Here is a 26,010-nt window from a genome sequence, read left to right as displayed (position 1 = left end):
CAGCTTTGTTTTAAGACAACTAAAACTCATATCACTATCTTAAAGAACATATTTATTGCTTTCCCTTTACCAACTTATTTTTTTATTCAAATAAATTGATATATGGATTTATTTTGTGTCCAGGTTAATGAAATGTGTTATGCCATAAGTATCTTCCCATTTGTTGTCATCCATAGTACTCTACCCAATGTGCCCACTGACCAAATTCCGACTGCAGATTCATTCAATCTCTAGAGAGAGAAATAAGCTATATAAGTTCTTATCATTCCAGCTATCTAAGTTCTCACCATCCAGATAGATGAGATAGCCCTCCACCATTGTTTTAGAGACAACGTAAAACAATTTCATGTCACTATCTTAAAGAACATATTTATTGCTTTCCCTTTACAAACTTATTTTTTTATACAAATAATTTAATATATGGATTTTATTTTGTTGTGTCCAAGTTAATGAAATGTGTTATGCCACAAGTATCTTCCTATTTGTAGTCATCCATAGTATTCTACCGAATGTGCTGACTGCTGTAAGGTTTTTCTAAAGACAGCAGAAAATAAATGAGAAGATTAAAGAAATGACAATATTCCTGTTTTCAACTGCACATCAATCATCATTTAGACTGGTCAGATTTCCCAGCTTCGGCATTAGTTATTTGAAAAATGGGATATATATATATATATATACCTGGGCTCATGGTTTCCCCATCCCCCCATTATGAAACTCTATGGAACACTTCTTTTTTCAGGATTCACACTTACCAAAAGGCATTTGAAGTAATTAAAGTCTTGTTGCTTGAAGTTCTATCTGGATTTTAATAATTCTACTTGAAGAATTGTTTGATAGTCTAGGGTCTTGTCTTTTGATGGTTTTTATGCATGTTTTTTTTTGCTCCGTAATATGGTGGTCACAAAGGGGACCTCCTCCCCATTAAACGTATTCAACTTAGAAGCCACATAATCCACTTAATCAACTCAAGTCAACATAGAATCCACATAGATGTCACTTTGGAGGATTCGGACATGGATCTCCAACATGAGAACCTTATGGCCTTGCCATTTGAACACCATCTCATTGACAAGCGAATAAATGCACGTTAGGTTAAGTAAAAGAACAAGATAGTTACAATTAGCTATGAGAATACAATTAAGATCTCTTGCGTTTAAAGCAAGGAAAGATAGCTCTTGAGGTCTGGCCCCAATAGGGAAGGAGCTGACACCTTAACAAAAATATGCATGCTTGTCTTGGACAAAGATAGCCAAGTACTGTTTAGAAAGCTTCAATTTTTCTAAACCAAGTGGTGATGTGTCCTGAAAAGATGCGTTACATCTTGTCTTCCACATGTAGCTAATGGTAGCAAGCCATAAAGTATGCCATATGGTTTGTCAGCTGTCCATGATCATCTAAGTGTCCCTTGAAACAGAACCTCAATTAGAAAATAGAAAAATTAAAAAAAAGGTAGTTGAAAAATGTTTTCATGATCATAATGTTCCAGTCTTTTATTTAATGGAAGTATGCCTTTGTAGTCATACTTTTAATTGCCAAGGAAATTCTTTCTACTTGTTTTTCAACAATCATTTATATGAAAATGTTGCAAGTTAATATATGTTAATTTTATTTTCTTGAATGTTGTGTTGCATTTGGAGATTAGCTTTTCTTATAGTTTTGGTCCTAATCATAGATAAATCATTTGAACTTAACAGCTGTGCTTATATATTTTTTGGAATGAATGGGAAACAGATATTGATGCGTGCAATTTCAAGTCCACCATTTTCAAATTATCATGTATGGTGGTCTCTTGGTGAAGCTAAATATGGAGGAACTGCCCTTTTTCTAAAACATCACTTTCAACCACTTAAATTGACTTTTTCTCTTGACCAGACATCGCCAGGTATTTCATGCCAGAGAACTATTCAATTTCATTTGATTCCTAATTTGAAGTATCTAATATTGCATTTAATCTTTTAAAATATATAGAGTTTGAATATTTAAGTTGGAACTTTATCAATATCCTTACTATACAAAAAACTTCAACAGGCTGAAAGGCATGTCAACCTATATGGTGCAGTCTGTTGTAAAATTACTGAAGCATGTACTAAAGTACATAAGTTAAATAAGCCCATCATAAAATTTAGGTAAGATACAGTAAATTGACACTTTTGTAATGTAACCCACAAAACTAGTTGGTGGTTAGAGAGATTTAGATACAAGGATAATTCAGGGAATAACCCTATCTTGAGAAGTGCCCTGGATATAAGGGAGGCACTTACAAAGTGCAAGCATCTATGTTTTCCTCCGTAGCTAAATATACTTTGAAACATCTGCATATTGATAGGAATAAATATTGGTGCATCAACCTTTCAATATTTGAGAAAGAGATTTCTTTAAGTACAAAAAGCATACAACATGCGTTGGTGCCTATTTGTGACATTTGATACAAGGATCAGGTACAAAATCCGATACAGAAAAAAATCTGGGTTGGTTCAAATAATTGCTGTTTCTGTGTTAGATTGCTGCCACATGCAGACAGATTGGCTACAAGAAATCACTGCAATAGGGGTATTGCACTAAAATTATGCATCTTGCAATGCTATGGGTGTTAGCATCTGCTTAGCCACAAGCCTGCTAAGTGAATCTCAAAGAAGTCTGAAATTGTTGGGTTTCAGAAGTAGGAGCACAGCACAAGTTTCAGGTATGCATATAAGGAAAAGTCTGTGTAGTTGTATATTTGAAGGGTTTATGAGGCCACAAGGCCACAAATTAAACATTCAGTTTTGTAGTTTTGCATGTAAGAATAGGTTGAGGAACAATGTGAAAGTAAATTCAACTATTGTGCAGCCAATATTTTGAGGAAACCTTGGACTTTGTGTAGGTTGCTGCAAGTTAAAATCAGGCGCAGCCCCTAGCAAGAGAATGCTTTCAATTGTTTCTTGGAATAATAGTTAATTTGATTAAAGATCAATGTCCAGTAGTTGCAAAAATTGAGCAGTGGGTCTTGAAAAAATTAAGAAAACTAAATATAGGGGTTGCCAATTGATCTAGATGAAAAGCAAACCCTAGAATACTTTATGCTGAAGGTAAAGGCAGAAGAGTAGAAAAGGGTGTGTAAAAGATGAAAGAGATGGAAGGAAGACTCAACTAAGAGAAAAGAAAGGAACTGAGTGGTCTCGTAGAAAGTCTATATTGAAGCATGATGGGGTATGATTTGATACTTATATTCAAAGGAGAAAAGTTACTGATAGGATTTGGAATATTGTTTGAGTGGATGTCACCGAGGTTGCCCTAACTCATAGATCTTGTATTTGTGAGGTGAACAAGTGGCCTGTGTTCCATTGTATTACTGCTCAGGTTGAAAGTAGGTATTAATTTATTTGGAGACGATCTCCTTAGAAGGCTGTTCTTTAAGAAGATTGGTGCTGCAATCAGAAAATCTTGTGTACAAATAAGCTAAGCACCTCTTATCCGCATAATGTGTGAAGTTTTAGAGAATATCATGTTAATCTTTGGAAAGGGACTTTCAATTTCCCACATCTTATAGTAGTCATGAGATATGAGCACAAAATGGTCTTCTTATTTAGCTTCTTGTGGGCGTAGTCTACAAATACAATTCGCCCATGGAAGATGATGATCCAACTTAGTATAAACTATGAAGTTGATGAATATATTCTCTTAGATGTGTTAGAGGAATTCTTAAAAGTCAAATGTACCCAAGGGAGTAGATAAAGTAGTTTCAAAAGTGCAGACAATTGTAAAGGATGAGTAAAGGATGAGCAAGAGATAAAAGAGCTATATTTGCAGCACCAAAGGCCTCATTAGAAGCAAAAGGAGCTAAGATGTCTCTTAGAAAGTCAAATTTGAAGCACAAAGTGTCACCATATCGTTCCTAGCATCTGAAGTATAGATTTTACTAGTGATATTCAAAGTATTAGTGATTGTTGATGTCCTCCTTGCAATTGGGTAGCTCCGCCCTTGAACTAGAAGGCAATGACGTGTTAGGACTACCATCATCTTCAACCATGATGTCCTACCATCCAATGACTCTTGCTTCTCTTGCTTGCTCCTTTGCTTGCCTCACAAAATCAGTAGTCTCCCCTTTGTGAACATGTGATCCTCATCCTTGACAGTCTAGTCATTATATGGATCATTGTCATCCAAGTCAATCACCTCATGACTATTTGAGTCTCAACTTTTTTTGAGTGAAGGTGAAGTTTGTTTTGCTTTGAGACAAGGTCATTAAGGCATTTTTTGTCAACTTCTTGCATTTGTTCATGTGAATAGTATCAACAGAATTGGTACTAGAAGGAGGGCTTGGATGCGAAGTCTTGGACAGATGAATCCAGAGGAAGATCAGTGGAGAGTCATTCTCAATGCTTGACAGAGTTATCACAGGAGGAAGAAAGAACGTTGGATTGTCAATTGGACTTCCAAAGGAAAGAGGTAGTTCAACGCTCAAAATCAACTACAGGCTGGAACCAATATGAGCTTTCAAGTTACATTTGAGATTTGCTAGATCTCTCTTATTCCAAAAATTCCAAGAAAAGTAGAAAAGTTGAAAAAAAAAACCAAAAAAAAGGTGAAAATTGAAAACCCAAATAAAAAAAGAGTATTTCTCAATGGAGCAACCACAATCATGTGGTTCGCATGGCCAAGATGATCAACATGTTGATATTTCTCAATGGTGGTGGACTTTGAATGCACAACTTCATCCATGTAGTTTGTCCGAACTTGCATCGCCAGGGTAGTGTAGAATCCACAAGACTACAGAACATGATGAATTGGATTGCTTGACTTTCTCGTCAAGAATTGAGCTAGCACTCCAAGGGAAAATCTTTTGCTGGGATACAGCTAAGTCGAAGTTGTTCATAGAGTTTGATAGTTTCAATGCTCCACAATGCAATGACAAGTTTACAAAGGTCAAAGGGTTGATTGAAAATCAGTTGAGTCTCGATGAAAAATTGTGCTTGTAAAGGATACTGCTACCTTGGTGGTGTAGGATTTGCAATGAACCTCATTAAGAGTTTACTTGCCCATTATATCAAGTGGCTATCAGTCAAGTTAGATGTCAGTATGGAATACCTGAGTCATCAGATGAGTGCATCACTGACAAAATTTGAAGTGGATATCTTGCAGTTGATGAGTATAGAAGAACAAATGAACAAGGCATCGCTGCATTATCTGAAGGTGAGGGAGATGAGTTACAAGAAGATGGTACAAGGGTGCTTGATGACCAATGCGTTACGGTGAGTGATAGCTTTGCATACCTTGCACCCAAGGAGGAGTACATTGGAATGCAAGTTGAGGGAGCAATTGAGGATGTTCATGCTGAAGAAGTAGTGGCATGTGATGATCAAGGTGTAAATTTGGTGATCAAGCAAGAAGAAGAGGCCCTTGATGAATTTTCATTCATGCTATAAAAGGAGATTGTTGAGAATGAATTGCAGGAAATTTCAAGCGTCCTTGAAGAGGAAGACAATCATATAGACATGTGTTAAATGAAGAACTACAAGTTATCACAATTGAGCCCAAGCATGAAGAACAATTCTAAGGGGTGTTGAAAGATATCATCACCACAATGCTATTGGAAGGGGTGCTGAAAGATCTCATGGAGGAAGTACAAGAGGAGTCACTGCCAATGTTGTTCAAGACAAACAAGTTGCTGCAAGAGGCATGATTCATCATCAACTTCAACCTCCTGAAGCATTACTAAACAAGTTGCAAGAAGATAGTGCAAATGTGTCAAGTAATCAAGACGTCACAGTTTTGGGTAACCTGGCACCCAGGGAAGTGGAGGAAACAATAGAGGACGTTAAACTTAGCAAGATGGTGGCAGGCAATGATCAATGCTTGGAAGCATTAATACATGAAGTTCTACAAACCATGGACACTTGTGAAGTTCATCATGAGATTGAGAGGGAAAACGTAGCAGAAGGCATAGGTGACTTGAAAGGTTATCACACGTTTGATGCTTTACCATTTCAAGAACAAGGAAGTAACTTCAATAAACTCCAAGAGGAAGTAGCCCTTGATGAAGATTTAAATAAGCATTCATCCTCACAACAACAAGAAGAATGAAATGAGGAGCTTCAAGCCATCCTAAAGGAGGAACTTTCAAGCACCCTTGCAGATGAACAAATGGAGCTAGAGAGCGAAGGGCACTCCGAGATGGTGCTACCATCAATGTCAACATTTGAGCAACCACTAGAAGAAATCTTTGATGATCAACTTATCAAGGAGACTCTCATTTTCAAAGATATGCTTATGGAGTTTCATAAGGATGCATGGTTTATGCAAGATAGTGAATTTGTTGTCACCACGGAAGTGAAGAGTGAATAGCGATTCAAGGTTGCGCTAAGTCCATTCCTAAGGATTCAAGAAGAACAAACAAGTGAAAATCAACATGTTATTGATGTGAGTGGAATGATACATCACCGATGGTGGCCACTTGAAGATGTTAAAGATCCCTTTTCAAATGATATGTTGGTGGATATTGAGCATGAATCTCCATTTGAGCATGAACAAAACCAAGTTGTCTCTTTCCTTAATCCTAGTTATGAAAGTTATTATGATTTTGATTATGGGGTTTCTGGGAAAACAACTTGCAATTGGATTGATCATCGTCCAAATGAATTGCCCCAACTGATCATCTTGCATGAAGTTTTGCTTAAATATGAGAGATGTATTGTGAGAGCTTGCTTCTCTGAGTTCAAGGATGAATTTGCACACCTTTGAACCATCATTGTCGTAATGCTCATGTTACATAATCTGAGAAATCATGTAAGGTCATGTATATATGTCGTTCTTTTGAGTTGTGTCTGTTCTAGGAGTCTTGTATATAGTCTTAGGGTAGGTTTTCTTTTCGTGAGTTTAGTTAGTTTTCTTAAGAGTGAGCCTTATTCTTTATTTGCCTTGAGTCAGTTGACTCGAGATTCTTAGGTGGTTCAGGTGGTTTTGTTTGTTTGCTTTTAGTTTAGTTTGCCTTGGTCAGTAGGTTGTTGCTTTGTTTAGGAGTCCTAAGTGGGAGATTTCATTTGTGAGAAGGGTGTGTGTTGTTTTCTCGCATGTTGGCACGATTTGAATCTTATGTTCGGTCCATTTCCTAGATAACTACTTATGAAGTGCTTTATAATTCTAGGTTATTCCTCTCTAACTATATTTCTCAAACCTGTGTGAGCTTCATTGATTACGAGACAAAGTGTAGAAAATATGTGAAGAGAAATGCAAATATCACGAGAAAGAAACAATGAGAAAGAAAAGAAAAATCAAAAGAGAAAAATGAATAATAAGAAAAAGAAATATCAAAATACTAGGCTTTGGGTGTGCGGACATCTCTACAGGTACTAAAAGAAAATTTACCGGAAGTAGAGCAATCTCTGTGAGATTACAGCGATAACCTCGTTGGGGCTATGGATGCTCGCTGGCAGCGAGGCTCTATCTAAGTTGCTTATGAAGTTAGGACAAATCACTAGATAAAAATATGACATCAGTTGCTGAAAATGAATCACAAAAGGAAGTTGAGATCTCCAATTCATGAAGAGAAAAATGTGGATGCATCTTTAGAATTTGTTCAACAAAAAAATTAGGAACATGAGTTCTCACAAGATATGGACATTCCTACTGTGGATTGTCTCATTCAACCATGAACAATACCAGTTGAGGATTTGGGATATCTAGAAATTCTCATTCTGGATGAAGATTTTGACGAAGGAATGATATCAACACTATAGGGAATTCGAGAGAGTGAACAATTGGATGAAGGCATGGAATAGTCCACCATACTTGAATGGTTGAAAGAGTGAATGAAGAAGAAGGCAATAGTCGAAGTACAACTAGTGGACGATTTAGATGAATTTCTAGCAAGAATAAGTAAACCTATGGAGAAGAAGAAAGAAAAGAAATTCTTTAAAATCGCAAGAGATAGTTTAGGGTCTCACACATTGCAATTTGCGGTTCCAAAAGTTGATAAGGCAAAAGAAGACATTACTCCTGAAGAGTATGAGGTAAGCACATTTGATTTAGGATCGACAACAAAGGAACAAGATTTTCAAGAATTTGATGATTCTACAAATACGATTAACGAAAGATTGAGGAGAGGAGAGGAAATGAAAGATAAGCTTGAAGCTAAGAATGGGAGATTAATAGAGTATATGTGGCATTTGATGAATCCAGTCTAGCAAGAGGATGAGACATTTATGCCACCAATATCTCTGTCAAAGGAATCAATTGAGAGTTTTGAGAAATTGAAGGTGACGACAAAAGAAACAAAGGAATGGATCGAGGGCATATATGACAAAGCCAATAAGGTTATGGAAGTTGTGTAGGTACATGGAAAAGTTGGTACTTTCATGTATAGAATTCAAAGTGTGGTATAATTGTGGGAAGATTTCCTAGTTGTACAAGATAAGACAATTCCATGTTTTCACGTATTGAAAGAAACTCCTAAGAAAACTTTGATAGATGGAAGTGTGATGGAAGCCAAAAGCATATATGATTTTGGTCATTGGTATTTGTTGTCACAAAAGTTTGCGCCTTTGCTGAGCTATCAACTTAGCAACCTTTGGAAACATGGAAACAACCCTGAAGTATGGGACCTTAAGCAAGGGGGTTGAATCTCCGGAAAAGGCTGACTTCCTTCTCAATCCAAGTGTAGGTGTTGAACCAACTCAACGCTCCAAATTCTACTTCTAAACCTATCCTAATAGATTGTGGAGGAAAAAGCAAGAAGAAAATGCTAAAATAAAAGGAGGTGATGCACCAAGATAAGAGATGTTCCTCTCCCCACCCAAAATGACACAAAGAATCAATTGAAATACCCTGGAGATGCACAAACTTTAGTTGCATGAATGACCTTAACACACGTATGGAGTTTAGAATTTGCTAAATTTCAAAGGGGAGAAGGTTTCCCACAAGTCACACTCAGAAACAAGTGAACACAACATATACATGAGAAAAAGCCACAAAACATACATTTATAATGAAGGTAAGGAAACATACACAACATGGATAAGTCGAAGAGAGGCAAGAATGATGACTTCAAACCATTCTCATGCCAATGGCCAAACTTACAGTTGTAGAAATGCAAGAAATATACAAGTCTTCAAGAGAAGTGAAAGAGCAAAGAATTGCTCAAGCCAGCAGGGAGAGAACCCTTTACAATGAGGCTTCACAACCTTTATATCAAAAACTGGTCATAGAGGAGAGACCAATGGTCAAGGGGAGGAAAGCATGACCTTGGCGTGCACAAAGGACTTTTAGTTAGGGAAGGCAGGGAAGTGCACAAACCTGCCATGGTGTACACACAAGCAAACCGACTATGCCATAACAAGGCAATCCAAATTTAGACACGAAGGCCATCAAGTAACCATAAATAAGCATGGCCTTGTACTCCACTTAATGGCCATTATGCAAAAACCATTAAATGTGCCCCTGTAGCTCTATGAATGAATGTGTACAAGTCACAAGAGTTGGTGGAGCATTAAGAGCTTTGAGTGTTGATCATGGCATCTGGAAGTGTCGCAAGTCGGAAGTCGCAAACTTGGGATTCCAAGTTTTCGGGTTCATGAAGGGAATAATTGGGAAACTTGGGATTCTGGATTTTTGGGTTCATGAAGGGAAGAATTGGGAAACCTGGGATTCCGGGTTTCCAGGTTTGCCAAGGGAAGAATTCAAAAACCTGGGATTTCGGGTTTCTGGGTTCATGAATGGAAGAATTGGGAAACCCGGGATTACGAGTTTTTGGGTTCATGAAGGGAAGAATTGAGAAACTTGGGATTTCAGGTTTCTAGGTTTATGAAGGGAAGAATTGGGAAACCTGGGCTTCCGGTTTGGGTTCATGATGGAAAGAATTGGGAAACCTAGGATTCCGGGTTCATGAAGGGAAGAATTGGTAAACGTAGGATTCCAGGTTTCTCGATTCATGAAGGGAAGAATTGGGAAACTTGGGATTCTGGGTTTTTGAAGGGAAGATTTGGGAAACCTGGGATTCTGGGTTTCTGTGTTCATGAAGGGAAAAATTGGGAAAGTTGGGAGTCCGGGTTCATGAAGGGAAGAATTGGGAAACCTTGGATTTTGGGTTTATGAAGGGAAGAATTGGAAAACCTGGGATTCTGGGTTTCGGGGTTCATAAAGGGAAGAATTGGGAAACTTGGCATTTCGGGTTTCCGGGTTGATGAAGGGAAGAATTGGGAAACTTGGGATTCCGGGTTCATGAAAACTTGCCTCCCGACAAGAAAACACTTAACACTTGGCACTTTATGACCATTGGCCTTGTCCTTGATGAACTGGGCAGTGCTGGTCCATGGAACATTTGTCACCGATGGACCAATGATTACATAAAAATGACAACATTTTGGCGATCTTTGCGGGATGCTTGTCTTCTAAGCATGTAATCCATAAGCCTTAAGCATTCATTGGGCATTGAGTCATTGAGAGGACCTAGAACATGTGCGTGCCAACACTTTGAGGGAAGCCGAAAACTAGAGCATACCTTCTCCTAAAGAGAATGCAGCAGGTGCAAAAGCACTTATGAAAACAAAACAACCTCTGATCTAATATATACATTGTCATAAAGATCCTCTTTAGAAGCAAGGCTTGAGATGAATCCCATTCACTGGGATTGGAAGAACTTCACCATCAAGCATGGAGAGATGAAATGCATTGGCCTCCTTGCAACTGGTGATGACATACGAACCACTCCAGATAGCATCAAATTTGGAGTGTCGCATGGCTTTGGCTCTGTCTGCATCCATTTGAGAACTAGATCTCCCTCTTTGAAGACCCTATTGGTAGCCTTTTTGTCAAAACTTCTTTTGACTGGTTCTTCATGAGCCTCAAGCGTATGCATAGCCTGACCTCTAACCTCCTCCAGCTCCATTAGCTCAGCTAGCCTTACTGTCATGGCATCGTTCTCTGTCAATTCTAGCTGATGTGCCAGTTCAAGAGAGGGTAACTCTGGGGAAGATAGGAGTCTTTCTTCCTTCCCATACACTAGCATGAAAGGGGAGTTACCAATCTCTCTCTTGGGTGTGATCGTGTCTACCCATAAGGCTGTCCTCAACTTAGCATGTCAAGACCTCTGGTTGTCTTCAATTGTCCTTTTGATTATCCTGATAAGGTTTTTGTTAGAAAATTCAGCTGAGCCATTACCCTGAGGGTAATAATTCGATGATTTCTTTAAGTATATACCATACTTAACTGTCCAAGAGTTGATTTGGGTTCCAACAAATGCCTTGGCATTATCTGATATGATGGTGGAGGGGACTCCGAATCTTGTCACAATTCCATCAAGGAATTCCAACACTGAGGCCTCAGTGGTGTCTTTCAATGCAACTAGCTCTATCCACCTAGTGAAGTAGTCTGTTGTGGTCAAGATCCACTTGTGGTCAGCACTAGAAGGTGGATTTTTCATGCCAATCATGCCAATGAAGTCTAAACCCCAAAGAAGAAAGTACATTTCTTGCAATTCTTCAGCATCTATGTGAGTCATTGAATAAGGTTGGCCAGTTATAACCAACCCTCATTATTTTGACAGTTGTAGTCCTTGTAGAGAAGTGGCCCCCTGAAGAGCTATCATGAAATTCTTCTAATAATTCGCTGACTTGATTTTGCTCAATACATCTTAACAAGACTCCATTAGAGTCTCTTCGGAAAAGGGTGCCATCCACTAAGACATGAGGGATGGATAGCAACTTTAAGTGTCTTCTTTTGGTCCTATCTAGACCTTTGGGGTATCTACCTTCCATTAAGAAGGTGGTCATGTCACTCACGCAACTGAACTAAGTGTTATTGCTAGTTGGTTGATCCTTTTGTAACACAAGGGCGACCTCTGAAGTAGCCTCAGAAGATGAGACAAGCTATTCACATAGGCCCTTGCCTCTTACAAGCTTAGTGATCTTGATGTTGATGTCATATTCTATAACCGTGGTTATCCACCCTGCTCTGTTTTCACTAATGTCCTTATTTAGAAGGAAATCCTTGATACTTGCATGTGGAACTAAGAGCTGGATCCTATTGTTAGACAACATGTATCTAAATTTTTCAACGCTCTTACAACAGTGAGGACTTGCTTTTCTACATAGCTATACCTGAGCTCATAGTCCTTTAACCCATCACTGATGAAGGCAATAGGTTGCTCCAAATTATCATTGTTCAGTTGTGTTAGAACAACTGAGATTTATGGATTCTCCTCCGAAGGTATAGAGGATAAAATCCCTTTCATAGTTAGGATTGACAAGAGTAGGGGCCTGAGCAATTGGTTGTTTAATTTCTTAAAAAATGGCCCTCCCTTCCTTGGTCGAATTGAAAGCCAAATTTTTCTTCAGCATGGAGGTGAGGGTTTAACCATGTTGGCAAGGTTGGGAATGAACCTCCTCACAAAGTTGATTTTACCAAGGAAACTTTGTAATCCCATTTTTTGAGTGGGGAGTGGAAGAGAAAGAATATTCTCTACTCACTCTGGATCAATGGCTAAGCCATCCTTAGATACAATGTGTCCTAACAATCTTCCTTGATCAGTAGCAAATAAGCATTTGCTTGGGTTCAAAGACACACCATATTCCCTACATTTCATGAACGCCTACTCAAGATGACCAAAATGATCAATTGTATACTTTGAATAAACAGTTATATCATCGAGGTATATAGGCACAAACTTTGCTAATACACCCTTGAAAGCTATGTCCAGTGCTCTTTGAAATGTGGCACTTGCATTGGTTAGCCCAAAAGGCATCTTGCAATAAGCATAGGTACCAGGCCTAGAATTTGATAGGCTAGATGGCCATTTTTTTAAATTTTTGAACCGTATTTGACAGCTTAAAAAATTATTGGACTGTATGCATTGACATGTTATTTTTTTCTAAAACCGTATATACGACACTACAAATTATTAATAAACCGTAAAAAATTACAGTAGGTAATATATATCATATAATATTATAATTTATAATATTGATATATATTAGTTTAGAATGTTTACTATAAAAATACAAATTTATTTAGAATATTTTGAAATGGAAGGATACTGTTATATCTAATTTTATAATATTTTAATATGAATTATTATAATAGTTTTACTTTTTCATATGAATTTAGAAACTTGTCATAATTGAAATAATAGAATATAATTGTTAAAATATTTTAATAAGTCAATTTATTTTTTAAAATATATTTAATAAGATTGTCATAGAAACTTGTCATAATATATAAAATTTTAAAATTTTGACATTTATTATTACTAAATTAGTAATTATTAATCGATTATCATTTAATGTTAATATATAATATATATTATTGTATTAATTTAGAAACTTAGTAAATTTAAGATTTTTGCATATATTACTAATTTATAATTGTTTTTGGATTTTTAATATTCCTTTATATATATATATATTCATATGTGATATGAATAAAAAGAGGACAATGATTTTTATTTCTTTGCAAGAAAGATATGTATCTGCATTTTGGTGTGGCTTCAATCTTTTGCATTTATATTTTTTGACAATTAATATTTTTCTTAAAACGTCAAATGAAAGGCATTGAAATGACTAAACTATCATAAAAAATTCATATGACAGGTGGGGGTGGCCATCAAATTCCAGGCCTGATAGCTGCCCCATTTAGTAGTAAATGCAGTCTTGTATTGGTTTGACTCATGGACTAAAATCTGATTGTAGCTTGAATACCCATCCAAGAATGAAATCTTTTTGAGCCATTGACCTTTTGGAGAATTTGCTCCATGGAGGGAAGGGGATAATGATCCTCAAGGGAGGCTCCCTAAAGTCTACACATAGTTTGATTTCCCCATTCTTCTTCCTTACAAGGACAAGGTTAGCTACCCAAGAGGAGTGTTTGATAGGGAATATAATATTGGCTTCTATAAGTTTGGTTAACTTCTTATAAGTGGTTCAATTTTGGGGTTTATTGGCCTTTGCTTTTGTCTAATTGGTTTTGCATCCACGTTTAGTTCTATGATATGTTGGGCTAGGCTAGGGTCAAAACCCTTCAAATCTTCACAAGTCTAAGCAACTATGTCATTATATCTTTGAGAAAGCCTAACAAAGGTCTCTTGTTCGGTTGAGGAACATGCCTTTCCCAAATTTAGTGATCTACCCTCAACAACAACAACTGGCTTATAATCACCCCTCTTCACAACCAGGTTCATCTTCTTCTTTAGTTGATCATCCAAATTGAAAATACCTTCCAAGGTAACTAGACCTTTAGGCAACTTGTTGGAGTTGAGCTGCATGATTTGATTTCCATATTGGTCTTGCAGCATAGACTGATTTTTAGCAGAAAATTCTGCTTCATTTTGCAAGAAATTTACAATTTGCTGATCACTTTCAAATACTTGCCAATTTGCTTGATTGCCTGGGACAGCAGGCCTCACAACAAGCTTGATATGTTCTTTCTTGCTTGCAACATGTGTTGGTATGTCAAATTGAGCACCAACCGCTGCAAGCCTATCAACATGCTCATTCTGACTCCTAGGAATGCTCTAGATATTGAAGGCCTCAAATCCTTCAATCAAGTCCCAAACCCTTTGCTTGTATGATTTGAGTAAGTTGTTCTTTTTTATGCTTTGAGCTCTGATATGATTAACAACTAACTCGCTGTCCCCAAATACTTGCAAATATTTGATCTTTCTCTTTTGTGGAAGATGGAGACCTTGAACTAGGGCTTCATAGTCAGCCACATTGTTGGTGCAATCAAAATGAAGCTTAAAAGAGAAGAAATATTTCTCCCGCTCAGGAGAAACAAGCATCACACCAGCACTTGCACCATTTCTATTTCTTGAACCATAAAAAACATACTCCATAACCCCTCGAGATACTCTTTTGTGTTGATGAGGTTAGGAATAGGAGTATCCTCCTCATGAATACAATAGGTATCGAGCCTAGTCTCTTCAGTCTCAACTAATGGATCAAACTGAAAAGCATTGGCCCATTCATTTAGTAAGCAATCAGGAACCTCCTCTAGAAGGGTAGCATGCTCACGGACAATACACCACTCCTCCTCTTTGCGCAAAGTGCAATTCATGTTTATAGGGTTGGGGTGTAGGGACCAATGTGGCTTTGTGCAATGGGCTCTGCCTTTATGGTAACCTTGGTACCATACCTTGTTTGAAATAACATATGGGACCAATTAGAAGACAAGTATCCATCTATCTTGGCGGTGAAGTCTCTAGACAGACAAATGGGAAAGAAGGCAGGGAGGTCAATGATTGATATGCCTTGCAAGACAGTGCAACCAATGCATGCATGCAAGGTTAACTTCAAATTTTTAACAACCCCTACTGTCTTAATAGAAGTGCCTCCAATAAGACAACCCCCTTAGTCACAGGTTCATATTCTATACCAAGAACGTTAGCTACCTTCTTAGGCATGACTGAGTTGCTAGCTCCTGAATCTATCATGCAATTGTGAACTAAATTATCTCCTATGATTAAAGAGAGATAGAAAGGGGGAGGCTTACTGATTTTGCTTGAATCTTCTTCCTCCTTGGGTTCTATCAAACTGGTGGAGACTGTCTTCTTGTTGACTGTTGCCTCATCAGTTTATTGGTTGATGTCCTTCAATGCGTCCTTAAGCAAATCCCTTTTAGATGGGATGTAAAGGGCCTCCCACAGTGATATTGAGATTGGCCTTCTTCATTTGGTCAACTATATTGAAAGGAACACCAACTGATTTTAGAGGCCCCCTTGAAGCTACAAGGTCTACCCTTGTTTTTGGACGACCTGGGCCCCCTCTTGCCTCTTGCTCCCTTGCATGGTGTTTTGACTTGTATCTTGGACAGCTATTTTGGGCATTGAGCTTGGGTTGACCACTCTCTTCTTTGACCTTGTGTATTGTAGCAAAGTCTCACCATTTGTCTAGTTTATACCACAAAATTCTGCCTCTTGCCAATTGACAAAAGTAGAATCTCCTTGTATGTGAGCCTGATTGCCATCACTTGGCTAATTTGGGTCATATTGCTGGCCAGAGGTGGTTGGTTCGTTCTGCACTACTAGAGCTTGGACAAACTCTCCATTTTGGCATGCACCTTGGTTGTGTGGCTGATTGCATGGTTGTCACCAATCTGGCTCTTGGGCGAGATTGTTCTACAGTGGAACTATTGCCTTTGAGTTATTTGCAGCTGTGGGATTCAAACTATTCAAGGGCCTGACATTACTCCACTGGTTCTGCCCTTGAAAAGGTTGGCTATTTCGCTGGTAATTCTGATTTTGTGCTTGATAAGGCTTGGTATGCCGAGCCTATTGCCTTTTTAGTGTCACCAACTCATTGCCAAAGTTTTGCAACAAAGTCTTGACCTTGTGGAGCTCGTTTAAGGATGAAGTGGATGGGGATGGATGGCTTGTGGATGCCATGGGGATAGGAGCCAAGGTGGGCTGTTGAGTAGGATCTTCTCGGACTAGAGGCATTGGCGGCCTTGGAGCTATCTTCCCAGTCTGTATCAATCAATTTTCTGCCTTTATGGCTATGTCATATGCATCTGGTAGAGAAGTTCTGCCCATTGACTGTATCATGACAGCTACATCATTATTAAGAGCTCTTAGATAATACAAGAAGGCATGATTGGAAGATGGATTGACCACAGTAGGGATTCTATATCAAGTCTTTTGGAATGTATAATTGAAATCTCCCATGAATTCATGAGGTGCCCTCTTAATAGTGGTCAACTCCTCCACAAGTGATAAATGATCACTCTTGTCTTCAAAGTGTTTGCATGGTTTTTCTCATAACTCATCCCAATTGTGAATGGAGTTGGGGGGCAACCCTCTATACCATTGTAGAGCCTTACCCTTAAAGGATGATTCAAGAAGCCTAATTGCTACATTATCTTCAATTACATCAAATACAGTGTAGATGCTAGCAATATCTTGAATATGTTCTACCGGGGTAACAGAGGTTTCACCAGTAAACAAGGGTATAGCTTTTAGGGAAGCTATTGGTATATCATCTTTTTGGGCTAAAATTTGAGGACTGCCTCCATTAAAAGTAACAAAAGCCTGATTTCTAGGGACAACCATTGAAAATAATGGTCTATTGATATGGGTGGTGGAGCCCTAGGTTGTAATGCTATGTTACCCCAAGTTTCTGGGACGGGGGGACGGGGGGACGAGTTTTCGGGATGACAAATTTTTTTGCCAAATTTGGGGACGGGAGGGGACAACAAAGGGGACGGCTATATAAAATATAGGGAAAATTTAAAATATATAGGAAAATTCTAAATGTTCATATGAAAACATGGATAAAGCATGCATCTATACATTATATTCATATGAAAACATGGATATAGCATGTGTATGATACTATGAAAACATTTTAGAATGCAAACATCGAAAATACAACATTATCAATAGACTCAATACTCAATATGCACTCATAATTCAGAATTTCAATTCATTCACACTGTCAATATGCATATCATAATAGATATTAAAGAAATAACATACATAATGGAGCCTAATCAGACTCGGAGGTTAAATTTTCACTACTTCCATCAGCGCAGTTTCCCCCAATATTTTTCGACGGGGGTTTGGGGGCAGCACCCCCAAGTTGGGGTCAAGGGGCATCGCCCCTTGTGGGGTCAAGGGGTAGCGCCCCTTGCGCGCTCCCTGTCACGATACAGGGCGGGGTCGAGGGGTAGCGCCCCGCGAGGCCAAAAATACTTTTATTATTTTATTTAGGTGTCGGGTGTTATTTTTCTATTGGCAAAAAACCCTTCATGAGATATTTCACTCCCTCAATTATGCAAAAAACATCATTAAAAAAAAATGAAAATACGACTTTTTTTATTTTAATATTTTTTCCTAGCCCTAGATGTGGGGGACGTCTAGCCGTCCCCGGGACGGCTGGGACGTCCCCAATCCGTCCCCAGCCGTCCTCGGGACGTACGGACATCCCCCACAGCTAGGGAAGCCGTCCCCCAGTTTTGGGGACGTCCCCTCAAAATTCTGGCAATTTGGGGACGGGGGGGGGGGGACGTCCCCTGGCTGTCCCCAAGTCCCCGAAACGTCCCTCGGACTAGGACGGGGGTTTTCAGGTAGGGGACGTGTCCCCGGGTTTCGTAGCTGTAATGGTCTTGTAAATGGAGGGGTAGACCAAGACCTGGGTGATGGAGTTCTTATAACCTCGACATCCTTGATTGGTGGCAATGAAGGTCTAACTCTCCATCTTCTAGAGCTTGAAAATGAGAGCTTTGAAAATTGGAAATTACCTCTAGAAAACGCCCTTGTATGAATTTTGGGCATGAAATCAACAAGTCATGAACAAGAGACTGGGTCTGCAAGTAGAGTCGCCAAGTGCTTGAATGATGATTGCCTGCAAAGGCTAAGGTACTAAGAACAACACTGAATCTTTATCATGTAAATTGAAAGTTTGTACCACCAGGTGTGCCAAAAATTGTTGTCACAAAAGTTTGCACCTTTGCTGAGCTATCAACTCAGCAACCTTGTGAAACATGGAAACAACCCCGAAGTATGGAACCTTGTGCAAGGGGGTTGAATCTCTGGAGAAGGCCGACTTCCTTCTCATTCCTAGTGCAGGTGTTGAACCAACTCAACACTCCAAATTCTACTTCTAAACCTATCCTAATAGCTTGTAGAGGAAAAGGGAAGAAGAAAATTCTAAAATAAAAGGAGGTAATAGATAAGAGATGTTCCTCTCCCCACCCAAAATGACATAAAGAATCAATTGAAATACCGTGGAGGTGCACAAAGTTTAGCTGCACGAACGACCTCAACGCATGTATGGAGGTTAGAATTTGCTAAATGTCAAAGGGGAAAAGGTTTCCCACAAGTCACACCCAGAGACAAGTTAACACAACGTATACATGAGAGAAAGCCACAAAACATACACTTATAATGAAGGTAAGGAATCATACACAACATGATTAAGTCGAAGAGAGGCAAGAATGATGATTTCAAATCATTCTCAAGCCAATGGCCAAACTTACAGTTGTAGAAATGTAGGAAATATACAAGTCTTCAAGAGAAGTGAAAGAGAAAAGGATAGCTCAAGCCAACAGGGAGAGAACCCTTTACAATGAGAATTGACAACCTTTATATAGCAAACTGGTCGGAAAGGAGAGACCAATGGTCAAGGGGAGGAACCCATGACCTTGGTGTGCACAGAGGAATGCCAGTTAGGGAAGTGCACAAACCTGCCATGGTGTACATGCAAGCAACCGAGCCATACCTTAACAAGGCAATCCAAAGTCAGAGCATGCAGGCCTGCCATGAAGGCCATCGAGTAACGATAAATAAGCGTGGCCCTGTACTCCACTCGATGGCCATCCTACAAAAACATTAAATGCACCCTTGTAGCCCTATGAATGAAAGTGTACAAGTCGCAAGAGTTGGTGGAGCATTAAGAGCTTTGAGTGTTGATCACGCCATCTGCAAGTGTCGCAAGTTGGAAGTTGAAAAGTTGGGATTCTAGGTTTTCGGGTTCATGAAGGGAAGAATTGGGAAACTTGGGTTTCTGGGTTTCCGGGTTCATGAAGGGAAGAATTGGGAAACTTGGGATTCTGGGTTTATGACCTTAACTGTATAGTTGGGAAAGAGATGATAAATAAGGTGCAAAAAGGTAGTTCATATGGTAGAATCACCCAAGAATGGGTGAAGGGTTTGAAAACCAAGGGGCCTCCTTTCATTGAACAATTGAGGAAGGTCTATGATAATTTGATCTTACTGAGGAATGTTATCAACACATAGATAGCTAATACAAAACAAGAGACAATATGGTTGCAAACTAACCAAGAGCTCAAAGAAGTCCTTGCCATGGGCTTAGACAAAGCTGTAGTAGAGCAAATCATTAAAAATGTGAATGATACTAGGTGCATGATGTAGAGAGAGTACAAAATGGAAAGATTCTTTTCTCAAGCAGAATATCAAAGAATAGGATAAGTTATTGAGGGAGTTTAAGCACATATAGGCTGAAATCACCAAAGAGTTTTCAGATGTAGCATGTTTGTTGAAAATGAAAGCCAACGTTGGTGACGCTAATGCCAGTGAGTTGAAGAGGAATTCCAGAAAGTTATTGATGCATTCTCAGACAAGCAAGCCTTCAACAAGGACAATCAAAAGAAGTTGGCAATAATAGATTCAGCTCTGGCATGGTATGAAAGCCACCTTGCTAACTTCACTACTAAGATGGACAATATATGTGCCAACAAAGCTCTCTGGAAGCCTAGGACCAAAAATGTGGGTATTCCTCAACGCGCAGAGAATCCAACTGTAACCCAAGCGCCAAAGATTAATAAGGCACATGTGGCAACAACATAGCAGGTCCCAGTCGATGGAGCAAATGTGGATCCACAAAATCAGCCACCTCAACAATAGTTGTTCATTTTATTTTTAATACTTTAAAAGTTTATAAAGTTCAACTGTATTAAACTTTTATTTTATGATTCTTTTAAATAATCAGTTTCTCTTGTGGTAGTTACATTTTGAAAAGCTATAAATATGTAATTAAAAGACATTTGAGGGGTCCAAAATTTTGATCCCCATTGCATTGTAGTGTAAGAGTGAGACGTGATCAAAGAAGGAACAATTAAATTTCACTAATTTTTGGAGGAATTCATTTTGTCTGTGTGCATATGAAATTGAATGTGATGCTTTGATATTTATTTCAAAGTCTGTGAGCTTCTGGTAAATATTTGGATATTATCTTTCTTTGTAAGTGTGATATCCAAGTGGTAGTTACATTTTGAAAAGCTATAAATATGTAATTAAAAGACATTTGAGGGGTCCAAAATTTTGATCCCCATTGCATTGTAGTGCAAGAGTGAGACGTGATCAAAGAAGGAACAATTAAATTTCACTAATTTTTGGAGGAATTCATTTTGTCTGTGTGCATATGAAATTGAATCTGATGCTTTGATATTTATTTCAAAGTCTGTGAGCTTCTGGTAAATATTTGGATATTATCTTTCTTTGTAAGTGTGATATCCAATTGCATATCATTCATTTCCTTCTGTGGTGTAGTAAAATTTACATTCAAAGTTATATATTTCACTTGTATTTCAAACTTTGTGTTGAGATGCTCAGTGATATTCATTTCATTAATAATTCTTTCAGTTTGAAAACCAATGCATTGGATAGATACTTTGAAATCTTTTTGCATTTTTATCATGGCTATGGACAAATGTTAGTTTTCCCTTTTCTACTTTTTGGTTAAAAGTATACCCCATTCTTTACATTTCAAAAAATCAAAACTTGATCATAAAAGGGAGTTGTATCTTAATAAAAATGTAGAGAGAAGTTAGACAATAACTTACCCAACTATTTGTTACTTATTTGTCTTCATATCTAGGCATAATAGAGTCGTAATAGCTAAATATTTGGGGACACAAATCTGTTAGCCAACAGATTTTTTGCGACTTTGCTAGGTAAACAAATAATCAATTATGAAGTTGCCTTTTTAAATGATCATGATCTTGCCACACCATGATGCGTTCCTTGTGCCACAACCAAATCTTGATTGGATTGACACATAGCAAGAAGATATTGTTTCACAATTGAATTTGTTAGCCTAGAATCATATAAGAAGCAACGCTGAGTATGTGAGAGTCAATTAATTCCTTGATGAAGAAGAGAGAATAGGAGAACTAAATAATATTATTCTTCCAGAACTTAGGTTGGTGGTCTTTGAGAGGGTAGTTAAACAGTTTCCTAGAGTCATCATTGAAAGTAATCCTCAGAGAAATCAAGTTGCCCTTCACAATCCGAATCTTCATCAGTGCTAGCCAAGAAACTGAATTTCTAATTTTTAATCACGCTAGAGTTTAGAAGGTTCAGTAGGGGAGAACGTGATAGAGGTGCTACTGATCTCATTTTTGAGGCATTGTAAGGAGTCAACTTTTCATATACATAACTTCCAACTAGAAGAGCAAGGGGCAGACACTCGTCACCACCAAGAAACATCACTCATTCACTAGTTTTCCAGGCCTTAGTTCTACAATGTACTGTAATCCTTGTAACTGTAAATTTCACTACTGCAATGGCACAAACAGTACCATGGGGAGGAGCCATAGGGCCATTAAATCTAGGTGTAAAATTAAAGAGTTGCCTGAAGGTTCTAGAAAGAACCTCCCGAAATTCAGAGTTGATGGCAAAGTTTCTATTGATGAACATTTGAGTGCTTTCTATGCTGCATGTAGAGTCTTGGGAGTCCAACATGGAGATGTTGCTATAAGATTATTTTTAGTCTCTCAGAAATGCTGCTGCAGAATGGTTTTACCATTTGCCAATCACCTCATGGGATATCATGAGAACTAAATTCGAAGATAGATTCAAAAGTGCAGAGGATGACCACTGCCTATTGGCCCAACTAGCCTAGTTAAATGAGATCCATGAACCCATGAGGGAATTCGTTGCCAAGTTTAACAAAATTGTTAATAAGATTGTTGTTGCTAAGAGACCTACAACAAACACTCAAAAATGTTTCTTCATTAATGCGATGCCTCCAGATATCAGCTTTCATTTGAGAAGAGCAAGGGTGGTAGACTTGGTAGCTGCACAATCTACAACCATTGAGTTGGAGTATGTTTTCATCACTGTAGGTAAGTGGAAAAGAGAACTGCAAACAAATAATGCTCAGCCTTCAATGTCTTCTGACCCCATGATCCAAAGATTGGCAAATGATGTTATTGCATTAAAAAGACAAATGCCTAAAGCTAATCAATATTTTCAACAACCTTACTAAGACATTTCAAGGAAAGCTTACAATCAGCAATCTAGAGGTAGCAACAGACAAATATACATTTACCTTCTGTACAACAAAGATTAGCTATAGAGGCACCACCTAGTGTAGGTAGAGGTAATATGTGTAATTTTCAACTAATGTCCCCTACATGGTTTAGGCTCGCCTTGACCATAATTAATATATTTCCATATATGTATGGCTTCAACTAAATTGGTTAGGACACAAATCTATCCTAACAAGAATCAAATGGTTGATATTGCATTGTTCAATCAATTAGTTTATTAATAGGTAAATTGTTCATCTATCATGCATCCATAATAAGTTTACAAATCCAAGTCCTTACCGATCTTAGGACCTTGCCCTCAAGGTTTATGGGTCGCCGATCCCTACCGTATCTTTGGGACTCATCTTATTAATTGGATTTAGGCCACCCCTCTTTGAAAAAACTCAATTCCTCACTTATTGAATACTGACAGCAGTAGTGAGGATTTATTTACAAACATTTTCTTCTTACTATTTATTATCTTATGAGCTTTTCTGATTTACAATCTAATGTGTTATTTGTCTGTTTAAAACATTATATATATATATATATATAAAGAAATAAATAATTAAACAAATAAATAAATGAATTAAATTCTATTATCAATTATTTATGTATTTGCTAATAATCTATTATATAGATTATTAATACTACCACTGCTTCAAACATTATTGGTTATTAATATTATAGTGGCTGGTAATGGCAGACAGATCTGACACGTCAGATCTGGTCTGCCACTGTCATGAAATTATGTACTGCTATATTACATATTTCCGTCTATGCCAATATTATTGTTTAAGTTTTGTATAAAGACATTATCGGGCTTCATATATTAGGCATACATATTAAATAGCTTTCGATGCCTACCACCAATAGAAGGATGTTATTGCCTATAGCTCAATAATGGTTCAGATCTGATATGATCGGTGGTTGCAGATTATACATAAATATTTTTTTATTACCTATATGATTGTATTAGATTGTTTATTCTACATTCCTTATGCAATCGATTATGTGCCTACAACCATTACTCTTGTGTGCCATTTTTCCCCACCCCCCCATATTGGAAAGGTATCAATATCTCTTTAATATGTCTCGAAGGAATATAAGTCGAATGGTTGCATCTGTTCATTATCGTACCATTTGAATATTTAACTATCCATGGTAATTGCCTCCCTTAGTGGATATCTAATCGGTGATTAGTTAACATCATTTAATATATTTCTTTGGTGGCGATTAATACTTGCGACTTCCTGCTTGATACTCATGTCAGCAATTATGGAGGGTTGTCTGACGACCTTGGTTACTTTTTTATGGATCGCTTGAATAAGACAATTTTCTGCGATAAGATTTTTATATCAATCCTATGCCACTGATTTTATTTGGAAGATGTCTACAATAATATTTGATTTATTTGTATAATTTCAGAATATTTTCATTAATGAATATTAATTAAATAATAATATTAATAAATAAATAAGTATTTAATAATTGCAATTAATTTTTTATTAATAAATATTATATTATATTAATTAATAATAATTATTTCATTTAGGGTTTTTTTATATATATAAGGATCATGGAGGGGACATGACAGACCGCCCTTCCTGAAATTGCTTGTCCTCAAGCAATCGACAATTTCTCAAACTGAACCGTATACATATGTATATATAATGACATGAAACATCTACATAGGATATGAAGTAATACACATGAAGTTTGGTAAATACATGCAAGGCCTGAAGAATACATGGAAATCTTGAAGCATAGACATAAGTGATGCATTTAATAATACACATAAAATATGAAGCGCACACGTCACATGGAGGTGCAAAGCATGTATGTGAAAAACACACAGAGTAAAAACTCTATGCACAAACCCAATACATCGAGCATACACATGAACACATAAGACATGAGTCATCCATACGATTACACATAAGGTCTAAATCCAAAATGTATGAGGGAAGAAGCATCTACGTAAAACATGGGGGATGCACATGAATATACACCAGGCGTGAAACTTATGTGTAATATACGTAAATACAATCAAGGTTCGCAACATACACGTGAAATACATGTAGTACATAAAGTATGGAGTATACACTTGACTTTTCTTAAGTAGCATGGAGTTCACGTAGGAATTCACTTAAGTCAGGAAGTATATACGTGAATGCATATAAATTCACTTAAGTTATAGGGCATACAAAGCATGAAATATATACATAAACACACGCATGAGTCATAAATATAAGTGAATCATCTACAAGAATACATCCAAGGCATGAAATAAATAGGTAGACATATAAATGCATGTAAGGCATGAAGTATACATGTCAGGCATGAAGCAATAAATACACGATAGACATGTAAGCATGAAGAAATGCACTTGAATATACATCAGACATGTGCATGAAGCATGATGTATGAAGTAGTGCACATGTAAGTTATGAAGTAATATACATAAGGCATGGAACATTCACATAATATGAAAATACATTGAGGCATGAAGTATGTACATAAGACATGTGAGGCTTGAAGCAATACACAAATACACATAAGGTACAAAGTATGTATAAGAAAGGCATTCATCGAGTGAACACACTAAAGACACCAGTCATAAGGCACACATAAAGATGCAAGATATGCATGCTAAAAGCATATCAGACATGAAGCAAACACATGAATATACGTGCAGTATATAAGCAAAGAGTACTTGAAGCATACATGTTGAAAACATAACAACATTAAGCATCCTCATAATCATCCATACAAGACACCCATAATGAAAGGTTAAAAAAAATATTATCAAATATGGTGAATAGTTGTTAATCTGTTGTATGCTTAGCTCTCATAGATTGCACGAGTCTCCTCTTCCTTATTCTCCTCTACCTTACAAGATGGTAGATTTATTGTGCCAAGGGCGCATGACACAGTCTACATGCGGCTCCCACAAGGTTTCCTACCCATCTGGGACATTATCCTCATGTGACCGGTTTACTCAGCCTCTCCCCTCCACACATTCCCTATCTCTATAAGTATTAGAGAAAGAAGAAGAATTGAATCCCTAAAATCTATGGAATAATGATAAATAATATATAAAACACATAATTATCTTCAAATATACATTAATCATATACATAATGCACATGAATAAACTTAAGGCAATAAGTACACACATAAAACATAAAGTATACACATAGGGCATAGAGAATACACATGAATATACTTAAGGAAATTGGCATTCACATGAAAACACATGAAGTATAAATT

The 26,010-nt window shown here is 37.5% G+C and overlaps 1 protein-coding gene across 2 annotated transcripts in view; it reads left to right on the top strand.

Moving 5' to 3' along the window:
• The window catches only part of LOC131035736 (DNA-(apurinic or apyrimidinic site) endonuclease), a 242,315-nt gene that overhangs the window by 73,837 nt on the left and 142,468 nt on the right, over window positions 1-26,010 (top strand). For both annotated transcript variants that reach the window (XM_057967472.2, XM_057967471.2), the window contains exon 3: window positions 1,735-1,885. In XM_057967472.2, the coding sequence (XP_057823455.1) occupies window positions 1,735-1,885 (151 nt within the window). The remainder of the gene's footprint in view (window positions 1-1,734; window positions 1,886-26,010) is intronic.

Source organism: Cryptomeria japonica, chromosome 3 (genome assembly GCF_030272615.1).
Source record: "Cryptomeria japonica chromosome 3, Sugi_1.0, whole genome shotgun sequence".
NCBI classification, from domain to species: Eukaryota; Viridiplantae; Streptophyta; class Pinopsida; order Cupressales; family Cupressaceae; genus Cryptomeria; species Cryptomeria japonica.
The sequence above is the reverse complement of the archived record's forward strand: the minus strand, read 5'-3'. Positions and strand labels throughout refer to the sequence as shown.